We start from the raw sequence: 21517 nt of genomic DNA on the forward strand, positions 1-21517 counted from the left end.
GATGCATTTCAACATCTTTCAATGTGTTTTTATATCATTCTGATATGAGTCACGCTGCGTTTTTATATTTCTTGTTGATTTTGAAACTTTAAATTTTGTCTCCAGATTAAGGAACCTGATGTGAGGTTCAGATTTAGAGTCTCACTATATTCAGAAAAATGTTAAAATATGTAATTCTGCAAAAACTAATCACCAGATTTGAGTTTTCTCTAAATATAGAAGGTTTCTGTGCTTTCATGGTCACTGACACACGAATACGACATCAAAAAAAGGAGGTAATACCACATAATGTATAATGTCCCATGTTACAGCAGGACATCCACCTGTGGTATCAAACGCTTCATATTTCTGCCGCCTCTTTAACGGCTCCTCAGATCCTCCTGGTTTGATCGCTGGTGACGTTCTGAAGTTTTCAGGCCAAAACACGAACAACAACCTTTTGTTTTTATCTGAAACTTTCAGCGGACGTGTTTTCCTGCAGCTCTGCCACCGAGGGAACCGTGAAGTCAAAATCTTCACTTTCAGAGAATCGGGAATAGATGTGATAAGTTTGACCTAAATTCAGACCAGACTGCTTGAATGGTGCGCTCCACATGTTTGGCTGACCTCAGAGACACTCCTGAAAACAGGAGGAGGAGGAGGAGGAAGAGGAGGAGGAGGAGAAACACAACGAGACAAACAGAGACACAAACAGAGAAAAGAGGCTTTGTGCTCTGCTTGGCGTTGACTCATGACTCAGACGGGAGCCAGCGATGACCACAGGCCATCATCTCAGACAGAGATAAACACCTGAAGGACCCGCAGAGAACGAGAGAGACTGCCCTCATGCCGCCTGTTTAAAATGGCCGAGAGCTCTGAACAGAAACTCTTCCCAGTCGGAGACACACGGCAGCAGATCAGCGGTGTGTGTTTAGATGTTAGCGGGGACGTCTGTGCGTCTCCTCCAGGTGTTTTTCAGACGAGTGTTTTATGACGGGGACGGACAGGAATGTCCCGCCAGCAGCAACACACGTGATCATTATCATCACTTTTACGAACAGAGAGCAGGAATTCCCTGCCGTGTCTCTCCACTCTCTAATCTCTCTCTGATGAGCTCCGACACATCCAGCTTCACCGATCACAGCAGAGTCTCCAGGGTTACGACCGGGGTGGAAAACATGGAGCCGACGCTGCCGACGGAGGTTTAAAACCTACGACGAGTCACTGCTCGTCTTTTATCTGCACAAGATCTCTTTACTTTACTCCCAAACATCTCACGGCTTCATCGAGTGATGACTGATCTCTTGTATCAAACTGTGATGTTTGGTTGACCTGTCCGTCCACCCCAACCTCCTCCATCTGTCTCCATGACAACCCTGCACTCCCCCCTCCGTGTCTGCTGATCTTAAAGAGTCAGAAGAAACTAGGGATGTCCTGTCACCATCACGTGTCTGTCGGCACCAACTCCAAACCATGACTACACTCCTGTTTCTGAAGTTTACTCAAAGTTTGAGATTAAATCACATCCCAGTTATGAATCTGTACATAAAACGAACTAATCAAACTACTGCAGGACAAAGCTGGAACTTTAAATGATTTCTGTTGTTAAAATACTTTTAAAACCACAGACTGTTTAAAAAAAAGTGTTCGTAGCTTCCAGGTCTGAAAAATGGTTCCGATGCAGAAGTGACATTAAGTACAATACCACCAAGTGCCACTAGAGGTCGGCTCCAAAAAGCCTCCATAGACTCCCATTCAACGTCTCTCAGGAAATACGAAGTCAACACTTTTTTTTTTCCACGAGTCATTTCGGTGTTTTTAGCTAAAGTCATTCCTTCTTATTAGTTTTCTGGAGGTTCTTCCCTCATTAATTAGATATTAGGCCTCAAAAAAAGGTATGTTTGGGGAAGAGGTCTGTTTGATTGACAAGTCTGTGGTGCAGTCAGGTTTCCACTACAGGTGGGCGGGGCTTAGTGTCCTCTGATCCCAATCAGATCAAGTCAGAACTCATAGCTCGCTCTTTTCCAGTTCATCCAAATATGGTCACTTCCTGCTCCAAAATAATCCAAGAGATGCCAAACTAACTATATCTAACCTTAATAAAAAAATTAATTTCACTTTTTCATCCAGTTTTTTTCCCCTTTTTGACCTGAACGTCTCGACGTCTTTGCACACATGGATGAATAAGTACAAATCAGACATAACGTGGGCACACTTCAGCGTCTGCTTTATTTCTGTCTGACTCACCCACCTCCTCCTTTTCTTCACAGTCTGATCCGGTTCCAGTCCAACCGAGTCCAGCTGTGAGATCGGTATCATCAGGATGAAGATGAGACAGCTCAGAGCTCTGTGTGGCTTCATTCTGCTCAGCTTGGCCGTCCTCGCCGCTGCCAGACCCAAAGCAGGTCAGTCCGACGATACTGAGAAAGAAATGGAAAATAATAAAAACTCAAGAAAGACTTTACTTTTCTCCCAAATGTGGAATGTTTACTTTCTTTAAATGAGTCATGAAATTAGGGCCTCATGTAAATACATTTATTTAACCTTATTTTCTTTCCTGTTTTTAAAAGGAAAAAAAATCTGTAAACTTTTTCACTAAGGGATTTTATCATCATGTTTAAAAATAAGAAATAATAGATATTTAAAACTACATAATTTAAAGCAAACATTCTCGGGAGACAGATTCCAGTTCTCCGACACTTTCTATTTATAAAAGCTGTAAGTTACTGAACAGGACTCACATGAATCATAACTTTACATAAAGGCAAGTTTGATATCATATCTATACATTTGTTTTACTTTATATGTGCGTCTGACTTGATTTATTTGGCCAGACTTTGAAGTGGACAGATTTACAGGATGTTTAAAACCCTCCAGTGCTCATGTCAAGATGGTTCACCAACACTCCCACACGTCTGCTCACTCCGATAGTCTTCAGCCTTTTGTGAAGAAGCTCTAGATGTGCATTAATCAAACAAATCAAACGATTCCTTTCCCGACTCGTAAAGCCGCAGCACAAACACAGACTCTCATCCGCGACCGCAGCAGCTTTGAACCGAGATGATGTTACGACACACGAGCGCGTCCGAAAATAATTGAGGACAAAAACAGGTGAGTTGAGGCAGCCGGAGACGTGGAGGACAGTTCAGGTGGTAAATAATGTGAAAGTTATAGTGCTGCAAGAAGAAAGACTCCTGACGGCACATAAAACACATCAAGAGGACACGGAGACGTCTGAAAATCCACAAAGAAAGAAGTAGATTATCCTTCCATTTCAGTTATTGTAAGTTCAGTAGAGACTCTTTGATCATAAATATATGTCTGAGGTCACACAACCACAACAGCTACTACAACTGTTCAAAGGACAGTTAGTTTTTTTTTGTTTTTTTTGTCAAACCTAAGAAAAGACCAAGTAATCAAGTGATTTCACCGTGAACCTGAAACTGGAGCAGAGAAACATCAAGATTTTCAGAAGTCTTCAACACGCCTGCTTACAGCCGAGTGTTCCTGAGCCCATGCAGTGATTTCCACTGATTTCTATTCTCCACTGTGAGCTGGTGTGTTGTTATGTTGGAGTACCTTGTTGCCATGGCGCCACAGTTCAGGAGGTTTGCAGCAAATATGACGTCTCATGAGGTCCTTGTATGTATTGTGGTAGAATTTAATTTGACAGTTTCTGTCCTCTCCTCATATAATCAGATAAAACCTTTTGCTCTCGAGCCCCCAGGACAACTGACGTCTCCTCATCTGTCATCATTTACGTATTCAGTGTCAACATCTCGTATTGTTTTTCTTCCCTCCTCCAGGTCCGGAGCAGAAATGTAAGTCGGGTCCGGTGGACCTGGTCTTCCTCATCGACAGCTCCCGCAGCGTCCGGCCACACGAGTTCGAGACCATGAGGAAGTTCATGATCGACATCCTGGCCACGCTGGACATCGGACTCAACGCCACCAGAGTGGGCGTGGTTCAGTACTCCAGCCAGGTACCGCAGCGGTCCATCTTCCACGTTGTACACTTCCATCATATTTTCTGTTTATGAGTTCTGTCTCTGGGCGTCATCGCTGTCCTCGTCTGTCCTCGCGTCTCCAGGTCCGCAGTGAGTTCTCTCTGAAGACCCACCCTAAGCTGGAGAGCATGATGAAGGGCATCAACGAGATCATCCCCCTCGCTCAGGGCACCATGACCGGGCTCGCCATCAAATACGTGATGAATGAAGCTTTTACCGCCGAGGCCGGAGACAGACCGAAGGTACCAAGAGACACTGAACGTCCAACTGTCTCTGAAAGACCGTTTTATATTCTCTGTCTGTAGTTAACCTGCTCTGGTGGGTTTTAAATATCTTTAGTCCACAAAGGATCTGACCCTGAGGATTTCCCCCCCTTTAGGTTCCCAACGTGGCCGTGATCGTGACCGACGGACGTCCTCAGGACCGCGTGGCGGAGGTGGCGGCCGAGGCCAGAGAGAAGGGCATCGAGATCTACGCCGTGGGCGTGGCCAGAGCCGACATGGCATCGCTGAGGGCGATGGCTTCACCGCCCTTCGAGGACCACGTCTTCCTGGTCGAGTCCTTCGACCTCATCCACCAGTTCGGACTGCAGTTCCAGGACAAGCTATGCGGTGAGACGGACGGACAAGCCATGACGAATATATCTGGAATTTCATTTATATAACATTTTTATTTGGCATTTCGTTTGAGCTTTAGATGATAAAGTTGTATAATTACAGGTTTTATTACACCATTTTTTTGTCAGTAAATTCTGTGAGAACCACAGACTGGATATAAAAGAGTTCGTAGCTTCAGGTCTGTAAAATGGTTCTGATCCAGAAGTGTCTTCAGCTGCAATACCAGCGAGTGCCACTAGAGGTCGGCTCCAAAAAGTCTCCGGCTCCATAGACTCCCATTCAACTTCTCTCATCAAATCCAAAGTGAATAAAATGTGTCCATCAGTTCTCTCGGTGTTGTTAGCTAAAGTCACTCCTTCTTCTTAGTTTTCTGGAGGTCCATCTGAAAATAATCCCTCATTCATTAGAAAAGAAGATTCAAGAAGACCTGGTTTTGGGGGCGTGTCTGTTTGATTGACAGGCCTGTGGTGCAGTCAGGTTACAGCTATCGGTGGGCGGGACGTAGTATCGTCAGGTTTCCAATCAGATCGGTCAGATCCACCGCTGGCTCCTCCCCCAGCTCGTCCAAATATGGTCACTTCCTGCTCCAAACCGCTCTGAACTAACAAGATGGTGACGGACAGAATCTGAACTGGAAGATTCATAACGTTCACAAACCAACGATGACATCACTGATGGATGATGACATCACTGATGGTTGATGACATCACTGCCGGTTGCCGCTTGGCGAGAACAGAATGTAAAGTCATCAAAAACAGAAGACTGTATTAAATACAGATAAAACATGAAGCTCATGAAATCCCTGACCGGTGAGAGGAGTCATTCTTTATAGATTTGACATCATGTTTTCATTAAATCGCTGTCTGAACCTGGTAGGGAACTTCACGTTTTATGGAGCTAACAGATTACTTTTATTTGAAGTCACCATAAGACGAATAAAAACCTGCAGACGAGTCTCTGGAATGGAAATTTCACACAGTTCTGGGGCAACACTAGCTTTTCCATATAATTAAAAACACTGTGAATGTCTAGACTGGACAAAAAAAACCTAAAGAAATCCCCATGCCCATCTCACCCCAGAAACCTTAAACCTAAAACCTTTTCATAACAGACTCCTCAAATCCCTTAAGTGCAACATATTTCATCCTGCTGCTGTTTTTCTAGACCGAACTGCAGCTCTAAAATAAATCTGGAATTCTTCAGTGGAAGACGGAAAAGATAGACAGAAATAAAGCGTAAAAAAGTGAATAATTACATATAAATAATTAAGAAATTAATTAAAAATATCAGGAGGAACTGAAGAAAGTCATACAATAGTGGTGTTTTTTTCCCACTTTTTATTTTCTTTTTGTTAAGTTGATGTTATTGTAAATATTCTGCGGCTGGTGTTACGGATGCTGACTCAGCGCTCACCTGTGCTGCAGGTGTGGATCTGTGTCTGGAGTCCGACCACGGCTGCGAGCACGTCTGCGAGAGTTCCCCGAGCTCCTTCCACTGCCTCTGCCTGCCCGGATACACGCTGAACAACGACAGGAAAACATGCGCAGGTGAGTCGCGTTACAAGAGGAATCATAATCACGGACATGTTTAGAGGCAGGAAAAGGTCCAGAAGTTCAAACTGGAGCGATGAAGGTCGGAAACACAAAAGGTTAAAAAAATAAATAAGGAAAAAGTCCAAGTCAGTCTCTCTTCTGGCAAGAAATTTAAAAAAAAGAAAAATCCTCAAACAAGATTTTATTCTTGTTAAAATAAAACTGGGCTTTGATCAACATGCAGCGGCACAAACAGCCTTCTTCACTCGATATAGAACCAGTTACAGATTTATGAGAAACAATTTTCTTCACATCACATCTTATTCTCCGTTTTCTTAAATGAAGTCAAATCCAAACTGTAAAATGTATACAGCTAAAAAAAAGTTGAGTTTTACAGTTCCATTGACCTCCATGTTATTTATGAAGAATGACGTCATCTGTGTCCTGCTGATGCTCATGTTGTTAATGTGTCCTGCATCACTTTGAGCTGCCAGTCAGGATGAGATGAGACGAGCGACAAAATGAGAACATTTGAGAAAAAAATATTTTTAAGAATATCTTCTGCACAATAATAAAATTACTCAAATACAATTTTTATATTTGAATTATTCAGAAACTGAAGTTTAGATTTAAAATGTTATTTGTCACATTTTGAGGAAATGTAATTTCACATAAACACGTATTTCTGCCCCGCGGCTCTCCATCCGGATTCATTTTGTCCCTTCATAGGGAAGATTTCAGGCCCATCTGCTTTAAACTACATAAAACAACCAACAAGACAATATCAACGTGGTTCCAGCTGTAAATTTAAAACAACAAACTAGTTAGTAAATAACTGATTCATTCAAAAATGAGTTTAAATTCAGAAAAACATCTGCAGGATGTTTGAAAACTGGACCTGATGTGTTTCAGCCATCGACCTGTGTGCGGAGGGAAAACACGACTGTGAACAGATGTGCTTCAGCTCTCCGGGTTCCTTCACCTGCGACTGCATCAAAGGATACAAACTGAACAACGACAAGAAGACCTGCACGAGTGAGTCTCAGAAAACATCGTCTTCACACATCTTTTACTGCGTTTTACTGATCGAACGCTGAAATCCATCCTGCTGGTTCCTCTGCTGCCTCGTGAAGCTCAGCGTGGGTTCGCACGACGTTCCTCCACCTGCAGTTGGTCAACATAAAACGACTCATTGCTTTAAGAAAAGTGCTTTAAATCACTAAACTGAGCAGTCAGGATGTGATCGGGAGACGTTTTACTGTAAAACACACAAACCGACCTGATTTACTGTTGAAGGCTCCTGAATGCATTGATGAGCTTCATGGCTGAGTGAGTCTTTGCTCTGACCAACTGTGAGGTTAAAAAGGGAACAGGAAGGCGAGCCCCCCACCCCACCCCCTCACCCCCACCGCCGCTCTTCGCTGATGCTGCCCCCCCCCCCTCCCCGCTGCTTTCCCCCCCTCAGTGATCGACTACTGTTCGTTCGGGAACCACAGTTGTGATCACGAGTGTGTGAGTGTGCTCAACGGCTATCACTGCCGCTGTAACGAGGGATACAGGCTGCTGGACGACGGCAAGACCTGCCAGGGTGAGTAGAGCAAAAAATAAAACAAAATAAAACACGGAGGAGCAACAGATAGAAACAGATGTCTGCTGCTGGAGGTGAGCATCAAACTGTTAGAATAAACGGTTACGTAGGACCATCAGAGGAAACACAAACTACTCAATGATACACACACACGATGCATATTCAACAGGAAGCATGTTGAACACCAGCGGTGGACATGTTTGTACATACTAACACCTGCAGCGTTGACAGAAACCTGTGAAATTAAGAGGATTTACAAGCGAAGACTCGTCGTTCTCTGGAAGACACACAAGTCTTCAAAGCACACGTGATACAACGTGTAATTGTGTATTTAACACAAATACCACAACGGCACTACGCAAAGAGAAACATTTTAAATATTACAGTCGGCTGTTCTCGGCTTTTAGAAAACACCTGGTTGTTAAACTTTATATTTAAATAGGTTAAAGGTTATAAAGCAGAAGTGTGTGTGTGTGTGTGTGTGTGACAGTCACAGGAAGTTATTATAAAGGAATCAAACTGAATAATTCATGTGTTTTAATAAACCCTTTGATCCTGTCTATTTCCTGGAATTTATATATTTGGGCATTTAGTTTATTATCTATTTTATTCTCATTAGAAGTCTTAAAACAAAATCCAACACAGATCTCAACTACAAAAAAAATGCTCTTTGGATCAGATATCGATTTTTTTTTTTTCAGTGAACACAGACACACACACACACACTTCAACTCAATGTGTGTGTGTGTGTGTGTGTGTGTGTGTGTGTGTGTGTGTGTGTGTGTGTGTGTGTGTGTGTGTGTGTGTGTGTGTGTGTGTGTGTGTGTGTGTGTGTGTGTGTGTGTGTTGTTCAGCCATCAACTTGTGCGCTGAGGGGAAACATGACTGCGAACAAATCTGCGTCAGCGCGCCGGGCGTCTTCACCTGCGACTGCAACGAAGGATTCACACTGAACGAAGACGAGAAGACCTGCACACGTTAGTCAGGCACACACACACACACACACACACACACACACACACACACACACACACACACACATACACTACGGTGGTGGGAAATCTGACCTGAAATATCTGCCTCTTCCAGGTTCTCTAATGGGAAGAGTGTAAATTAATTTGGGTGTTTGGACTGTTGGACCGGGTGTCAGTTTGAAAGCAAACATTACTTTGATAAAATATTTAACATAATAAAACACATTAAAAGTGATTAAAACGTGAATTAAACTGAAAACGTCATCATCTGTGTGTTAAAGAACATCTGAACATCTTCTCGGGCTGATCCTCCGGCTTCAACCTGCTCCTGCTTAATGTAGAACCCCATGCAACGCATCAGACCACACATGTAACACGAGTTAAACCTAACTGTGTGTGTGTGTGTGTGTGTGTGTGTGTGTGTGTGTGTGTGTGTGTGTGTGTGTGTGTGTGTGTGTGTGTGTGTGTGTGTGTGTGTGTGTGTGTGTGTGTGTGTGTGTGTGTGTGTGTGTGTCAGCCATCGACCTGTGTGCCGAGGGAAAGCATGACTGCGAGCAGATCTGCGTCAGCGCGCCGGGCGTCTTCACCTGCGACTGCAACAAAGGATTCAAACTCAACAAGGACAAGAAGACGTGCACGAGTCAGAGAAATATATCACTTATTAAAATGTGCTTTAAATGTATTTTACTGTTAAAATGTGGAGTGAGGAGAAACAGGGTTCCCCTTCTAATGTCTAAGGTCAAATTTAACTGACAAAAAAGCTGAAATTTCATGACCTGTAATGAACAGAAAATGATCGACAGATTTCTGTTTAAAAGGCGCCAATATTGAAATAAGTCAAATAAATGTCTACATATTGGCTGCAGAGGCAAAGAATTTATCTAACAATAACGGTAGTTAGCTGGCGACTTAATCAGCTACATTTTATGGAAAATATTATATTTTGATAAATGGCCACTAAAATGTAAACATTAAAGGACTTGGCCCAAATAAATGATGAAAATTTGCTGTCTGGTAAAGATTTGTTAAAATCCCCTGAACCAATGGGAACCCTGAAACGTGCTGAGTGTGCATTTATTCTTGAATGTTTATCTAAAACCTTTTTGGAGTTAAAACGGGTTTAAAAAAAAAAAAAAAAAAAGTCTGGAACAGTTAAGAGGATTTTTCACTGAGCTGAATTAACAGTGTTTCTAAGAGTCAACATGTATTCAGGTTCCTTTCACCGATCCGCAGTAGAACAGAACTCTCATACTGTATGTAAATGAATGTTTCTGTGTGTTTGCAGACGTGGACCTGTGTTACACGGTGGGGCACGGCTGTGAGCACCAGTGTGTGAGCACTCCAGGATCTTATTACTGCATCTGTCCCGAGGGACAACTGCTGCAGGAGGACAGGAAGAGCTGCGGCAGTAAGTCCAGGAACATAAGAACCACTGACCTGTCTGAAGCAAACAGCTTCAACAAACGGCTTCTTTTTAAACTTCAACCCGGGGGGGCTGTAGATGGAAATGAGCCCCGAGCTAAATCTGGTACAGACCCACTATAAATATACGTATAAAAAAACTCAGCCTTTACTGAAACGTTGTCTGTGCAGCTTCGGCCATAAAAAGCAGGACTGTATCGATAAGCTCAGTCGGAGAGACTCACCGCTCCGATGCTGGACCTGTAGATCCTGCAGGACCCGACAAGAAGGATGCAGGTGCAGAGCGGGAGGTCGGTGTGGTCGCTGCAGTTCAGATCCATCAGCCTAAAAACAACAGGAAGATAAACACATGCAGGAAACACAGAGTTCCAAGAAACCTGTCAGGAGTCACGAGTCGTCCGTTTCACCTGCACAGACCGGCCAGGTGAACCTTCACCACATCAGAGTCGTAGGAGATCTCAGCTGAGGATAAAAGCAGCTCGGTTCTGTCTGGATGAAGATGTTCTTTTGAGTTTTTCTTTTCTTCCCCTCCGGAGAATAAAGATGCTGCCGGTGACCTTCACACGGCACCTCGGCACGACCTTCAGAGGCAGAGCAGAGAGTCTCATCCATCATCCCGTCCACCTTTATCCTCCCTGAGCTCCCAAACCGACTGGACTCAAACTGATTTAACTGCTGATGCTTCAAATATATGGATACGAGAAATAATACCTCCAATTGTTCTTCTTCTTCTTCAGCCTGTAAGTCGGCCAACATCGACCTGGTGCTGCTGATCGACGGCTCCAAGAGCGTCCGACCTCAAAACTTTGAGCTCGTCAAAAAGTTTGTCAACCAGGTTCGGTCTGTTATTTAGCAAAACAATTGGTGGCATGAAAGAAAAGTGTCTATTAGATGACTATTAAAGATTAAGAATACATCATATCTAGATTCTTCTTTTTAAATGGACCTGTGTTCCTCCCCTGCTGCAGGTGGTGGACTCCCTGGACGTGTCCACTCATGGTACCAGAGTCGGGCTGGTTCAGTACTCCAGCCGGGTCAGGACGGAGTTCCCTCTCAACATGTACCACACCGCTGATGAGATCAAAGCTGCTGTCATGAAGGTAAATAACAACAACAACAGAGTGTATAATACATCACAAACGTAGAAATGATCCCGGGACATTTCTAGTTTGACCTAAAGTTTAAGAGATGCAGGACGAAGACTCAGAACATTTTACTGTCCATGTTCAGGTGGACTACATGGAGAAAGGCACGATGACGGGTCTGGCCCTGAAGCACATGGTGGAGAACAGCTTCTCCGAGACGGAAGGCGCTCGTCCTTCCGCCCGCAACATCCCCCGAGTCGGCCTGGTTTTCACCGACGGACGCTCCCAGGACGACATCACCGAGTACGCCAAGATGACCAAAGAAGCCGGTGGGACTCAACTCCGTCACAATGACATAAAAAGCATGATTTTATTATTTTTTTTTCTGTGCGTAATGCCCAAACTGGGAGGAGGCGCCCCCTGGTGGTGTAACTCTGCCTGCGTCTGTCTGCAGGTATCATCATGTACGCGGTGGGCGTTGGGAAAGCCGTGGAGGACGAGCTGCGTGAGATCGCGTCGGAGCCTCTGGAGAAACATTTCTACTACACCACCGACTTCACCGCCATCAACACCATCGCAGAGAACCTCAAACTCAACATCTGCCCCGGTACCAAACTCTGCTGCAGCTTTATTTGTGTGACAGCATGGAGAAGTAGTTCAACTATTTACTAATGTTTTACCAGGTGACCCCAGATATTACGCAGAAAATCTGAATCTGAACACCCACCACATCTCAGAGGAACATTACATTTCTGACATCAACACATGTACAAAAAAGATGCATTCAAGAGTTCACATTTAAAAATGTCTAATAAGCTTTAAAATAAATCACGATTCAATAGTTTTGGGGTGAAAAAAAGTTTCTGTTTTGAAGGCATCACGCTCCTCGTGCTGACGGTTTCAACCTACGGCAGTTTGTTTACTTGTTTACTGCTTTAATTTTTCAAGTTTCAAAAATTTACATTTCATTTGATTTTTTGTCTCATACACGAAATAGTTTTCGAAAGATCTAAAGTATGACGCTGAGCTGTGATGGTCCCTGGATGTTTGTTCTGTATCCTGATTGATATGATGTATGGCTCTTTGTCTCCACCTGCTGGCACAAATAGGACATGACAGTTACAAAAAAAAATCTAAAATAAAGTGAAGCAATAGCAAAACATACCATCAAATACATTATAACACCTCATCCAACATTAATCCTACACATTAAAAAGGGTAGGAATTTACAGTTTTAACTTTGTAGGAGGTCTGAGTGGAAATTAAATCTAAATATTTACTGTTTAAACTGCAGGAATGAAACATGTTTTAAAAGTGATACCTCCGTCCTTGTGAGAGTGAAAGTTTAAGGTTTCACAAAGTTAATGTAGACAAAGAATATGCATATTAATGCACCTTCTCCGTGAGTGTGTGTCTGTAAATGAACTGCTGATTTGTCTGTGCAGAGGAGAGTCAGGGGGAGATCGAGGTGAAGGACCCGTGTGCCTGTGAGAGTCTGGTGGAGTTCCAGCATGCCACCATGAGCAGCCTGGACCAGCTCACACACAAACATATCCTTTCACATCAATGGGCTTTCTTTGGTTGCACGTTTTTCACCTGTCGGACCTCAAACATTCATCACTTATCAAAGGAAACTCAGTGATTCAGTGCAGCAGCAGCAGCAGCAGCAGACACGCTGCCAGTGTGGACACACAAATACTGACGGTTTGACCCATCGGCCGCCGTCAAAGACACACGAACGGTAGTGTGATTAAACGGGACGAACCCAAGACTGTTACCCAGGAGACGAGGGTTCGGGTTCATGATGAAACACAAGCCAACGTGGATTTCTTTTAGAAAACCCTTCAATAAGATCTTTCCTCAACCTAACCAGGTAGTTTTGATGTCAAACCGCACCCATACGCATCAAAATACACACACACACACACACACACACACACACACACACACACACACACACACACACACACACACACACACACACACACACACACACACACAGTGCTTCAACGAGGTAACAAACAGGCAGTGTGTCTCAGGTCCAACACACATGCAGGGTTTCCCTGGTCCTCCCGGTCCCCATGCTATCCTGTCGCCAAGGTTACCAACATCGATCGTCTGACTTTCCTACTTACTTAGATTTTTATTTTTCTATGATTCAGTCTGTTCCTGATATTTTGTCCATCACATGTGAAATGTTATTATGATTATGTATAATCCTGATGAACAGAGGGTTTCTTGCTGCGCTGCTGTTTGTACTTTATGCTCCAACTGTTATTGATCATCATAGCCGGTTGTTGTACACGTGTGCTTTATTCAATCCTTAATGAAACCGCCCACTGGCCGGGATGGTGGCCCGTCTGGAGCAGCTGGAGAACCAGCTTCTGTCCAGGAAGTGATCGGGTCACCGAACCGAGGCAGAGAAGCAGAATGAGGAAGAGGAGGGCACGTCCTGGCGACATCATTACCAAGAGGGGGAGTCAGAAACCCAAAGAAAACAAACCTGGACTAAAAAAACAACAAAAGAAAAGAAGAAAGTGTCTTTCCACAAAGCCTTCGTGGCCTTCACTCTCACAGGAGCTACCTGACAGTTTGTGATACACAATCCTATTTCTGGTATAGTTGTAATTATTAAGAAAAACAACAACAACAACACATCCACCTTCCCACCCACCGCTGATCAAAGCAGCTGAGTTTCAGACAGATGGATAAAAACCAGGACGTCTGTTAACTTCGAGGATTTCGAGGAGAATATTTGTGTACGATAAAACAAGAACATCTGTCGCTGACCTCCAGGTCGTGCTGCAGCACGTCTTTGGACACTCGATGTAATCAATGTACTGTAGATAGTAGACAGAAGCACAAAACACCATCCAGTGAAAAATATGATTATTGATTCATAGCTGCACACCGGTCGTCTGTTTCTCTTATCGTGCCCTATTTATACTTGATCTGTTTTGTACGGTTTGTTAAATATGATGTATTTATAGCAGATTTGTTTTTTTTACCAACAGTAGAATAGCAAATAAAAATCAAATCGGAGGGGGGGGGGGAGGGGGGGGGGGGGCAGGAGAGGAGTTTGAACAATGAAGTGTTTATTACCACTCCCAATATTAAACTGGCTTGTGTACTTTCAAAATAAAACGCTCGCCGCGAGATGATAGTTATTAATCTTTTGCAGCTTTTGTTGTGTCGAGAACAGTTCAACAGGAAACTGGGTCATAATTCAAAAAAAGGGAATTTAAAAGAAAAGTGTTACTGAAGCTGTGGTCTCGTCATCGAGAGGGAAAATATGACCTTTCCTTTCATGCATCAAATTTGTTCTTCACTCTGCACTTTCCAGACAGATCAGAAGGTTTCTGTATTCACTGACATGCAGAACAAATTACTTTATTTTGCTTTTTTTTTTTTTTTTAACTGCATCTGACCTGATTGTATTCAATTCAACTGATTAAAATTACACTCATAAAATATGTCAAATTTGTATCGTCAGCCTTGAGAAGCTTCACTGTTTGTAAATGAATACGATGATAGCGGAGGATGTCGAAGTCTTGTAGTTTTGTATAAAAAAAAGAAAAAGAAAAAAGACCACCATAAATTTCCTGTATACCCCTTCATATTTGAATGCCTGTATGTTTTTGTATATTTTCTAATAGCTTTACTTTTGTTGTTTTTTTGTATTTTTCTAATGAATCTGTATCACGGCACAGAAAAGCAATAAAGGAGTGAACTTTTTACCTCCGAGTGGGCGTCATTTTTCATGTGTTCACATTTTTTGGGGTTTATTTTCCACCTCAGAAGTCCGACTTCAGATACTCAACACTTCATTTGGAAGTCATTTTATCAACAGATTTCTCCAAACAGTTACTATAATGACCCGCTGACCACAAATCAACAATCACAGACAGCTGAAAGAAAACAGTATCAAGGTAAAAGGCTCCGTGAGGGCGTTAGAGGAACAGATACGAGCTTCATTTCTGTGGCATCAGATTTGGTGGAGCTGCAGTCGAGTTATTATCAGGCAGCTTTTTAATCTCTAATTTAATACCAAATTAATTTGATAATTTCAAGAAATGTCTTTAAAATGATTAGAAATCTGTTTGAAAAAAGTGTAAAACATATATATTAATAATACTATGATAAACAGATTCCCTGGCCCTGTGCTTGGTGGGCTCCTTCAGTAATCACTACAGTACACGCCCATAAAGCTGAGTCAAAAAATAATGTTTTTAAAATGTTTAAAACTATTTCCTGCTCAAAAAAAAGACTTTACAATGATGTATTTGTGCCGACTGGCTTCTAACTGGATGATTTGTGACCGAGATCCTCGGATGTTCGTCCCTACAGGATTAAAACCAGTCAGTAGAGCCTATACTGTCTTTTTTATTCTATCAACATTAAATAATTCATTAACAAAGTCATCAAAACCTCCAAGACAGGAGTTCTCAATTTATAAAAAATGAGACAGGCTTTTTTTTTTTTTTTTTTTTTTTTTTAGGCTTTTAGAAATTGTCTGATAATCTGATTAAAAAGTTAAATGAGTGAAGTCAAGTCAAGTTTTGAGCCTCAAACTTCATGAAGTTACGTTTTCACAGCAACGAGTGCCCTGATGACCAAAGTGAATTCTCCAAAGGTGAACCGGTGAACTCAGCGAGGCGCGGAGGACCGGAAGGAATCCCCGGTGAGCTGTGATTAAAGAGCAGCTCCCTGGAGATCACTTACTCTCCAACAAAGAGCTTCATCAGCGACTCTGACCTTCAAACACAAACTCTCAGCAGACCGACGCAACACCTGTTTGTTCCCGTTTCTGTTTTCAAACAACAAGTTTTACTCAAAGCTCTGAAATAAAGTTGGGCTACAACAAACTATTACTTTTATTACTTATCAAAATTTCAGATTCATCTCAGAAAATAGTGAATTTTTACAGAATTATAACAACGTAAACATGAATAACTCAATACATGATTGATCTGTTTCCAGGAGCCCAGGTTGACATTCAGATTATGGCTGCAAATAACTATCGTTTTCTTTTCTGATTAATTTATTTTCATAAATAATTAATTCATCTTTTAATTTTCAAATGTCAGATATTGTTTAAAGAAAAGAAAAGGATCGTTCACATGTTTCCTGCATCACAGGTGCCCTCAATCAAATGTCATGTTTAGACTGTTCAAAGACAAAAAAAATGCTCAGTTTACAAAGATAGAAATTAAAAACCGAATACGAAAATGTTTCGTAATGAAATTAATTAAAAATAATCAATCATCAAATTAGTTTTCTGGAGTACAATTAATCAATTAATCCTTCCAGCTCTTGAAATGTTCAAGGAAATAAAAGAAACTATAACTATTCTTATTTTATCTTTGCCGTTTTAGTTTTTAGTTTTACAGAAACCTGTTGACTCATCAATTTATAAACGAACATTTTAACTCTAAACGATGAATGACATAAATGAAAATGTGTGATTGAGGATGAAAGCAGAGAACTGAAGATGCTGTAAACGCTTCATGAACTTCAAATCTTTCCTTCAGTTTGAAGCTCAAAGAAAAGTTTTGATCATCACAAACAAAATGCGAAGTTTCTGTTGATTGTTTTCATATTCAAAGTTAATTAAAGTCAAACAAATGAGCAACAAAGATGTTCTCCTTATGGATTAGCAGCTTTGGTCCACAGAGAATAATTCATTGTTTTCAGGTAAATGTCAGAGAACTTAATCAGCTGTTTTCCACCGAGCGCTGCAACTTGTGTACAACTTACAAAAACAGACATTTAAAGTAAATAATTATCTTAAATGTCACCGACAGTGATTGCAGATTGTTTTTGATGTCAGTGATGAGGAACCATCTCAGAAGACACTTTTAATGAATCCCTTTGATGCTGATAAAAACAACAAGCTGCCTCATCTGTGTGTGTGTGTGTGTGTGTGTGTGTGTGTGTGTGTGTGTGTGTGTGTGTGTGTGTGTGTGTGTGTGTGTGTGTGTGTGTGTGTGTGTGTGTGTGTGTGTGTGTGTGTGTGTGTGTGTGTGTGTGTGTGTGTGTGTGTGTGTCCTTTACCGTCAGGGGCCTAATGAGGGTTGAAGCCTGAATGCACCGAGGGATCCCGTGAAGGTCGGGATGCTCCCAAAGTCTCGGCGGTGGAAAGTGACAACAAGTTTACTGGAGCAACACTGAAGACTGAAGTTGGAGAGTTAAAGACACAAAGTTAGAAATATATTTATCAACGGAAACTAGAATCTTTTGCCTCCGCCAAGCAGTGAAGTTGAAGTTTACATTCATGTCTGTCCAGATTTATATAATATTTGCAGTGAAGACTATTAAATCTATTAATTCTATTATTTTATATAAACTGGATAAACACAATGAAAAGATCAGATGAAACATTCTAAGAGTCTAACAGAGTCTAAGGAAGGAGGCAAAATCTTAGTTTTTTGACAAAGTTTGTTTTGCTGTATGTTGTCAGCTGTTTGAGTGTGTAAACTCAGAGAAACAAAAACAAGTCAAAATCCTCATACGTGTTCGCGTGTTCACGTGTTCGGTCAATAAAGCTGTGAAATGTGTCCACGGTCTCCTTCTGTTCTTCAGTTACGCTGTTGAAAAATGGACAGGAAACATTTTTGTTTTTTTTACACATTTCAATGTCAGTGAAGTTGACCTTTGACCTTTCAGATATTAAATGCCATCACTTCTTGATATAATGCTTTAAGACATTTCGTCCTAATTGGAGATCTGAAGTTACGGCCACAAAACGTGTTTTGTGAGGTCACGGTGACCTCTGACCTTTGATCACTACAATCTAATCAGTTATGAAGCCTCCAGTTCAGATTCTGTCCGTCGCCATCTTTGCTACTTCGGAGCGGTTTGGAGCAGGAAGTGACCATATTTGGACGAGCTGAGCTTTCTAATGAATGAGGGATTATTTTCAGATGGACCTCCAGAAAACTAAGAAGAAGGAGTGACTTTAGCTAACAACACCGAGATAACTGATGGACACATTTTATTCACTTTGGATTTGATGAGAGAAGTTGAATGGGAGTCTATGGAGCCGGAGGCTTTTTGGAGCCGACCTCTAGTGGCACTCGCTGGTATTGCAGCTGAAGACACTTCTGGATCAGAACCATTTTACAGACCTGAAGCTACGAACTCTTTTATGAGGTCTCTGGTACGTTTGTCTAAAGTAATTTTATAACTATATGTACTTGTGCTGGTATATCTTCAAACTGCTAATATGTGTGTGCACAAACTGCACATATACACAGGTGCATACACACCATGACTACACACCCCTGAACCCTGATATGATTGGTGACCACATCTCATATAAAGTCTGATGCAGCGTTGGTGGTTGAGTGTAAACAGATCAACCAAGGTGAGTACTACGTAGTTAGGAGGTTTGAAATATGTCCAATTTGAGCTACTAAAGTATTGAGATGATAACGACATGATTATCATCACCTAGTTTATATTGTTTTAACAACTTTAACCTACACTGGGTTCTGATGTGGTTTATTTTGTTTGCTTGGTTTTTGATGTGGTTATTGTTGTTTATTTTTTTCTGTTGCAGGATATTTCATCCTTTAACTTCATTCAACCAGGAACACAATCCTGATTCTGCTGGATGACGTGTTCTTCAAAAATGATCGACAGCAAAACATTTACGCTGTTTGAACTAATTTTGCCGTTACAACTCTGATGATAACATTTGAAAGACTGATAATCTAATTCAGTGATCGTCTCAATACTTGTATGTGCTATAATTTTTTAATAATGAACTTGTTTTTTGGATAGTTTGCACACAAAGATTCAGTGAAAATGATTAAATAAGCTTTTTGAACGCTCCTAGATTATAAACGCATTCACTTCAATTCCAAATAACAACACATTGATTTCCATCTTTCACGTTGACACCCTGATCCTGAGGTGAGCACAGCTTTGATTTTTTTTACTCTTGGAAGGAAATAAATGTTTAAAGCTTTTATCTCCTGACAACAATGGTAGTATTAAAGGTCTTTTTTAACTAGATTACTTATTATGAATACATATATATGTATACTGCTGAGTCGTGTTTTCTATATATATATATAAATATATAAACTGTCATGCTCCAGCTGTCAGAGTGTGTTGTGTGTCGGGTTGTCACATGACTTTGCGGTTGCTAACCTGCGTGTCACCAGATGGTTTGTGGAGAATCGGTTGTGTTGAAGGCGTGTGAAACCTGAGACGGGTGTTCAGGTGAACACGCTGTGATGAGGGGGGTCGCGACTCAGAGAGGTCGAGCTTTAATGGAGCCTAACACTGAATTAAACACGTGTGTGAAGCATAGTTTGACTATTAACGTGATTAACATCGAGACACGGAAGCGAGACAGATCATATCTCCGATCTCCGATGTGCCAGAATGCCTCCATGCAGATTAAAGTTTGTGCCAACAGAAAAGAAAACATGCAAAGGTTTAAATCTTGGATTATTAAATATGCTATTGAAATAGTTTTCCAGATTTCTAGGCTCTCAGCTACATCTTCGATAATTATTTAGGGTACTTGTGTCGCTATTTTCAATTTTTTTTTTAAACCAAACAATCAGTCAATTAACAGAGAAAAAAATCTGCAAGAAAATCCATATTAAAAATAAATAGTTATAGTTCTAAAAATCTCCACCTCAACCAACTACAACAGTAAAATCCTGCTTTTACATTCAGACATTTTATTTATTTCCAAAAGGGAGACTTTGCAAACATACTTTAAATTTCTAAATTGTTTCAAATTTCAATTTGGCCTATAATAAAGTGTTATTATAACATAGAAATAACATAGAAATCCTCTTGATGTTATTGTAACTGATCATCATAATAATAATACATATATATACATATATATACACATATACATATATACACATATATTTACACACACATATTTTCTGATACTGCTGAGTCGTGTTTTCTGCAGTTCTTCCAGAGATGAACGTGCCGTCCACCAACGTGACCGTAGTCATCGAGTACCGAGATTCTTTCGCCAAAGCTGTGACCAAGAACGTGATCGTTTTGGTTCTTGGCATTTCCATCAACTACATCAATGCAGGACTCATTCAAACCTTCCGCAAACACCAGGTCAGACTTTCCTTCGACTGAAAATACATTTACAAAAGTAATATTTAATATATAAAATGTAAAAAAATTTACGTGACACCAAAATCCAATGCTAGATGTTCTGGCTTGAAATTGATCAACTTAAATTATTGATAAGACATAAGAGTAAAAGGAGTTTGTGATTCCTGAAATTGCTAAATCAGAAAATTCTCACCATGTTTTTGGGATTTTATAAAAACATTATAAAAGATTTGTGAGGAGTCAGCAGTTGTGAAATGTTCTCCTTTTCTATTACGAGTTAACATTTGAAAGGTTTTCATGTATGACAGCTCGTACTATTTTTCAGAAAAGCAGGTTTTTTGCGAAGGAGTTTGAATCCCTAACAGACTTCTTGCGGCCCTCAGATCTTCTACACGAACCCTCGCTACATCCTGTTCTTCCACCTGGTGGTCAACGACATCATCCAGGTGACGCTGACCGTCACGCTGTTCGTCCTCAGCTACACCGTCTACAAGATCCACGTCTCCGTCTGCTGCATCTTCATCCTGATCGCCCTCTTCACCACCGAGAACACGCCCCTGAACCTGGCCTGCATGGCGGTGGAGTGCTACATCGCCGTCTGCTTCCCCCTCCGTCACGCTCACATCTGCACCGTCAGAAGAACGCTGGTTCTGATCGCTTTGATCTGGACCACCAGCGTCTCGTCTGTTCTTCCCGACCTCTTCGTGTCCTTGGCCACAGAGCCGCTGGACTTCTTTCATTCCCGCGTGTTTTGCCTCCGAGAAACGGCCTTTCGAAATCCCCACGTCATCAGGAAGAGGGACGTCACCTACACCGTGTACCTGGTCCTCGTCTGGTTTGTTATCTTCTATACGTACTTCAGAATCCTGTTTACCGCAAAAAACGCAAGCAGGGATGCTAAAAAGGCCCGAAACACCATCCTGCTGCACGGTTTCCAGGTGCTGCTGTGCATGGCGACATACGCAGACCCCCTGCTGAAACAGCTGCTGCAGCAGCTGTTCCCCAAGAATTATGCCGACTCCTTATTTGTTTGTTATATCATCATTCAGGTTTTGCCTCGATCCATCAGTCCGATCATCTACGGCATCAGAGACAAAACATTCAGGAAGCACCTGAAGAGGTATCTGTTATGTAAAGTGAACTGACAGTAAGAATGAAATCCTCCTTTAAAAGAGCTTTACACGAGTCGGATCCTGAGACCTCGACTCC

General features: G+C 41.7%; 2 protein-coding genes across 2 annotated transcripts; both read left to right on the top strand.

The window, feature by feature from the left end:
* The first annotated feature begins 2261 nt into the window (after nt 1-2261).
* On the top strand, nt 2262-14245 carry matn4 (matrilin 4). The gene is made up of 16 exons (XM_069712714.1): nt 2262-2384; nt 3786-3961; nt 4069-4227; nt 4365-4596; nt 6027-6149; nt 7047-7169; nt 7600-7722; nt 8577-8699; nt 9214-9336; nt 9982-10104; nt 10856-10953; nt 11087-11218; nt 11349-11532; nt 11658-11810; nt 12649-12753; nt 13544-14245. The coding sequence occupies exons 1-16, from the start codon at nt 2303-2305 to the stop codon at nt 13600-13602; spliced, it is 2118 nt and encodes a 705-aa protein (XP_069568815.1). The 5' UTR covers nt 2262-2302; the 3' UTR covers nt 13603-14245.
* A 5913-nt stretch (nt 14246-20158) lies between these two features.
* LOC138629177 (odorant receptor 131-2-like) lies at nt 20159-21453 on the top strand. Its single transcript, XM_069712696.1, has 2 exons — nt 20159-20308; nt 20692-21453. Exons 1-2 carry the CDS (start codon nt 20159-20161, stop codon nt 21451-21453), a joined length of 912 nt encoding a protein of 303 aa, XP_069568797.1.
* Nucleotides 21454-21517: the final 64 nt, after the last annotated feature.

The sequence above is a fragment of the Brachyistius frenatus genome, unplaced genomic scaffold (genome assembly GCF_029030835.1).
Source record: "Brachyistius frenatus isolate BFR_SWC_R1_liver_20210118 unplaced genomic scaffold, ASM2903083v1 Contig_111, whole genome shotgun sequence".
Lineage (NCBI taxonomy): Eukaryota > Metazoa > Chordata > Actinopteri > Embiotocidae > Brachyistius > Brachyistius frenatus.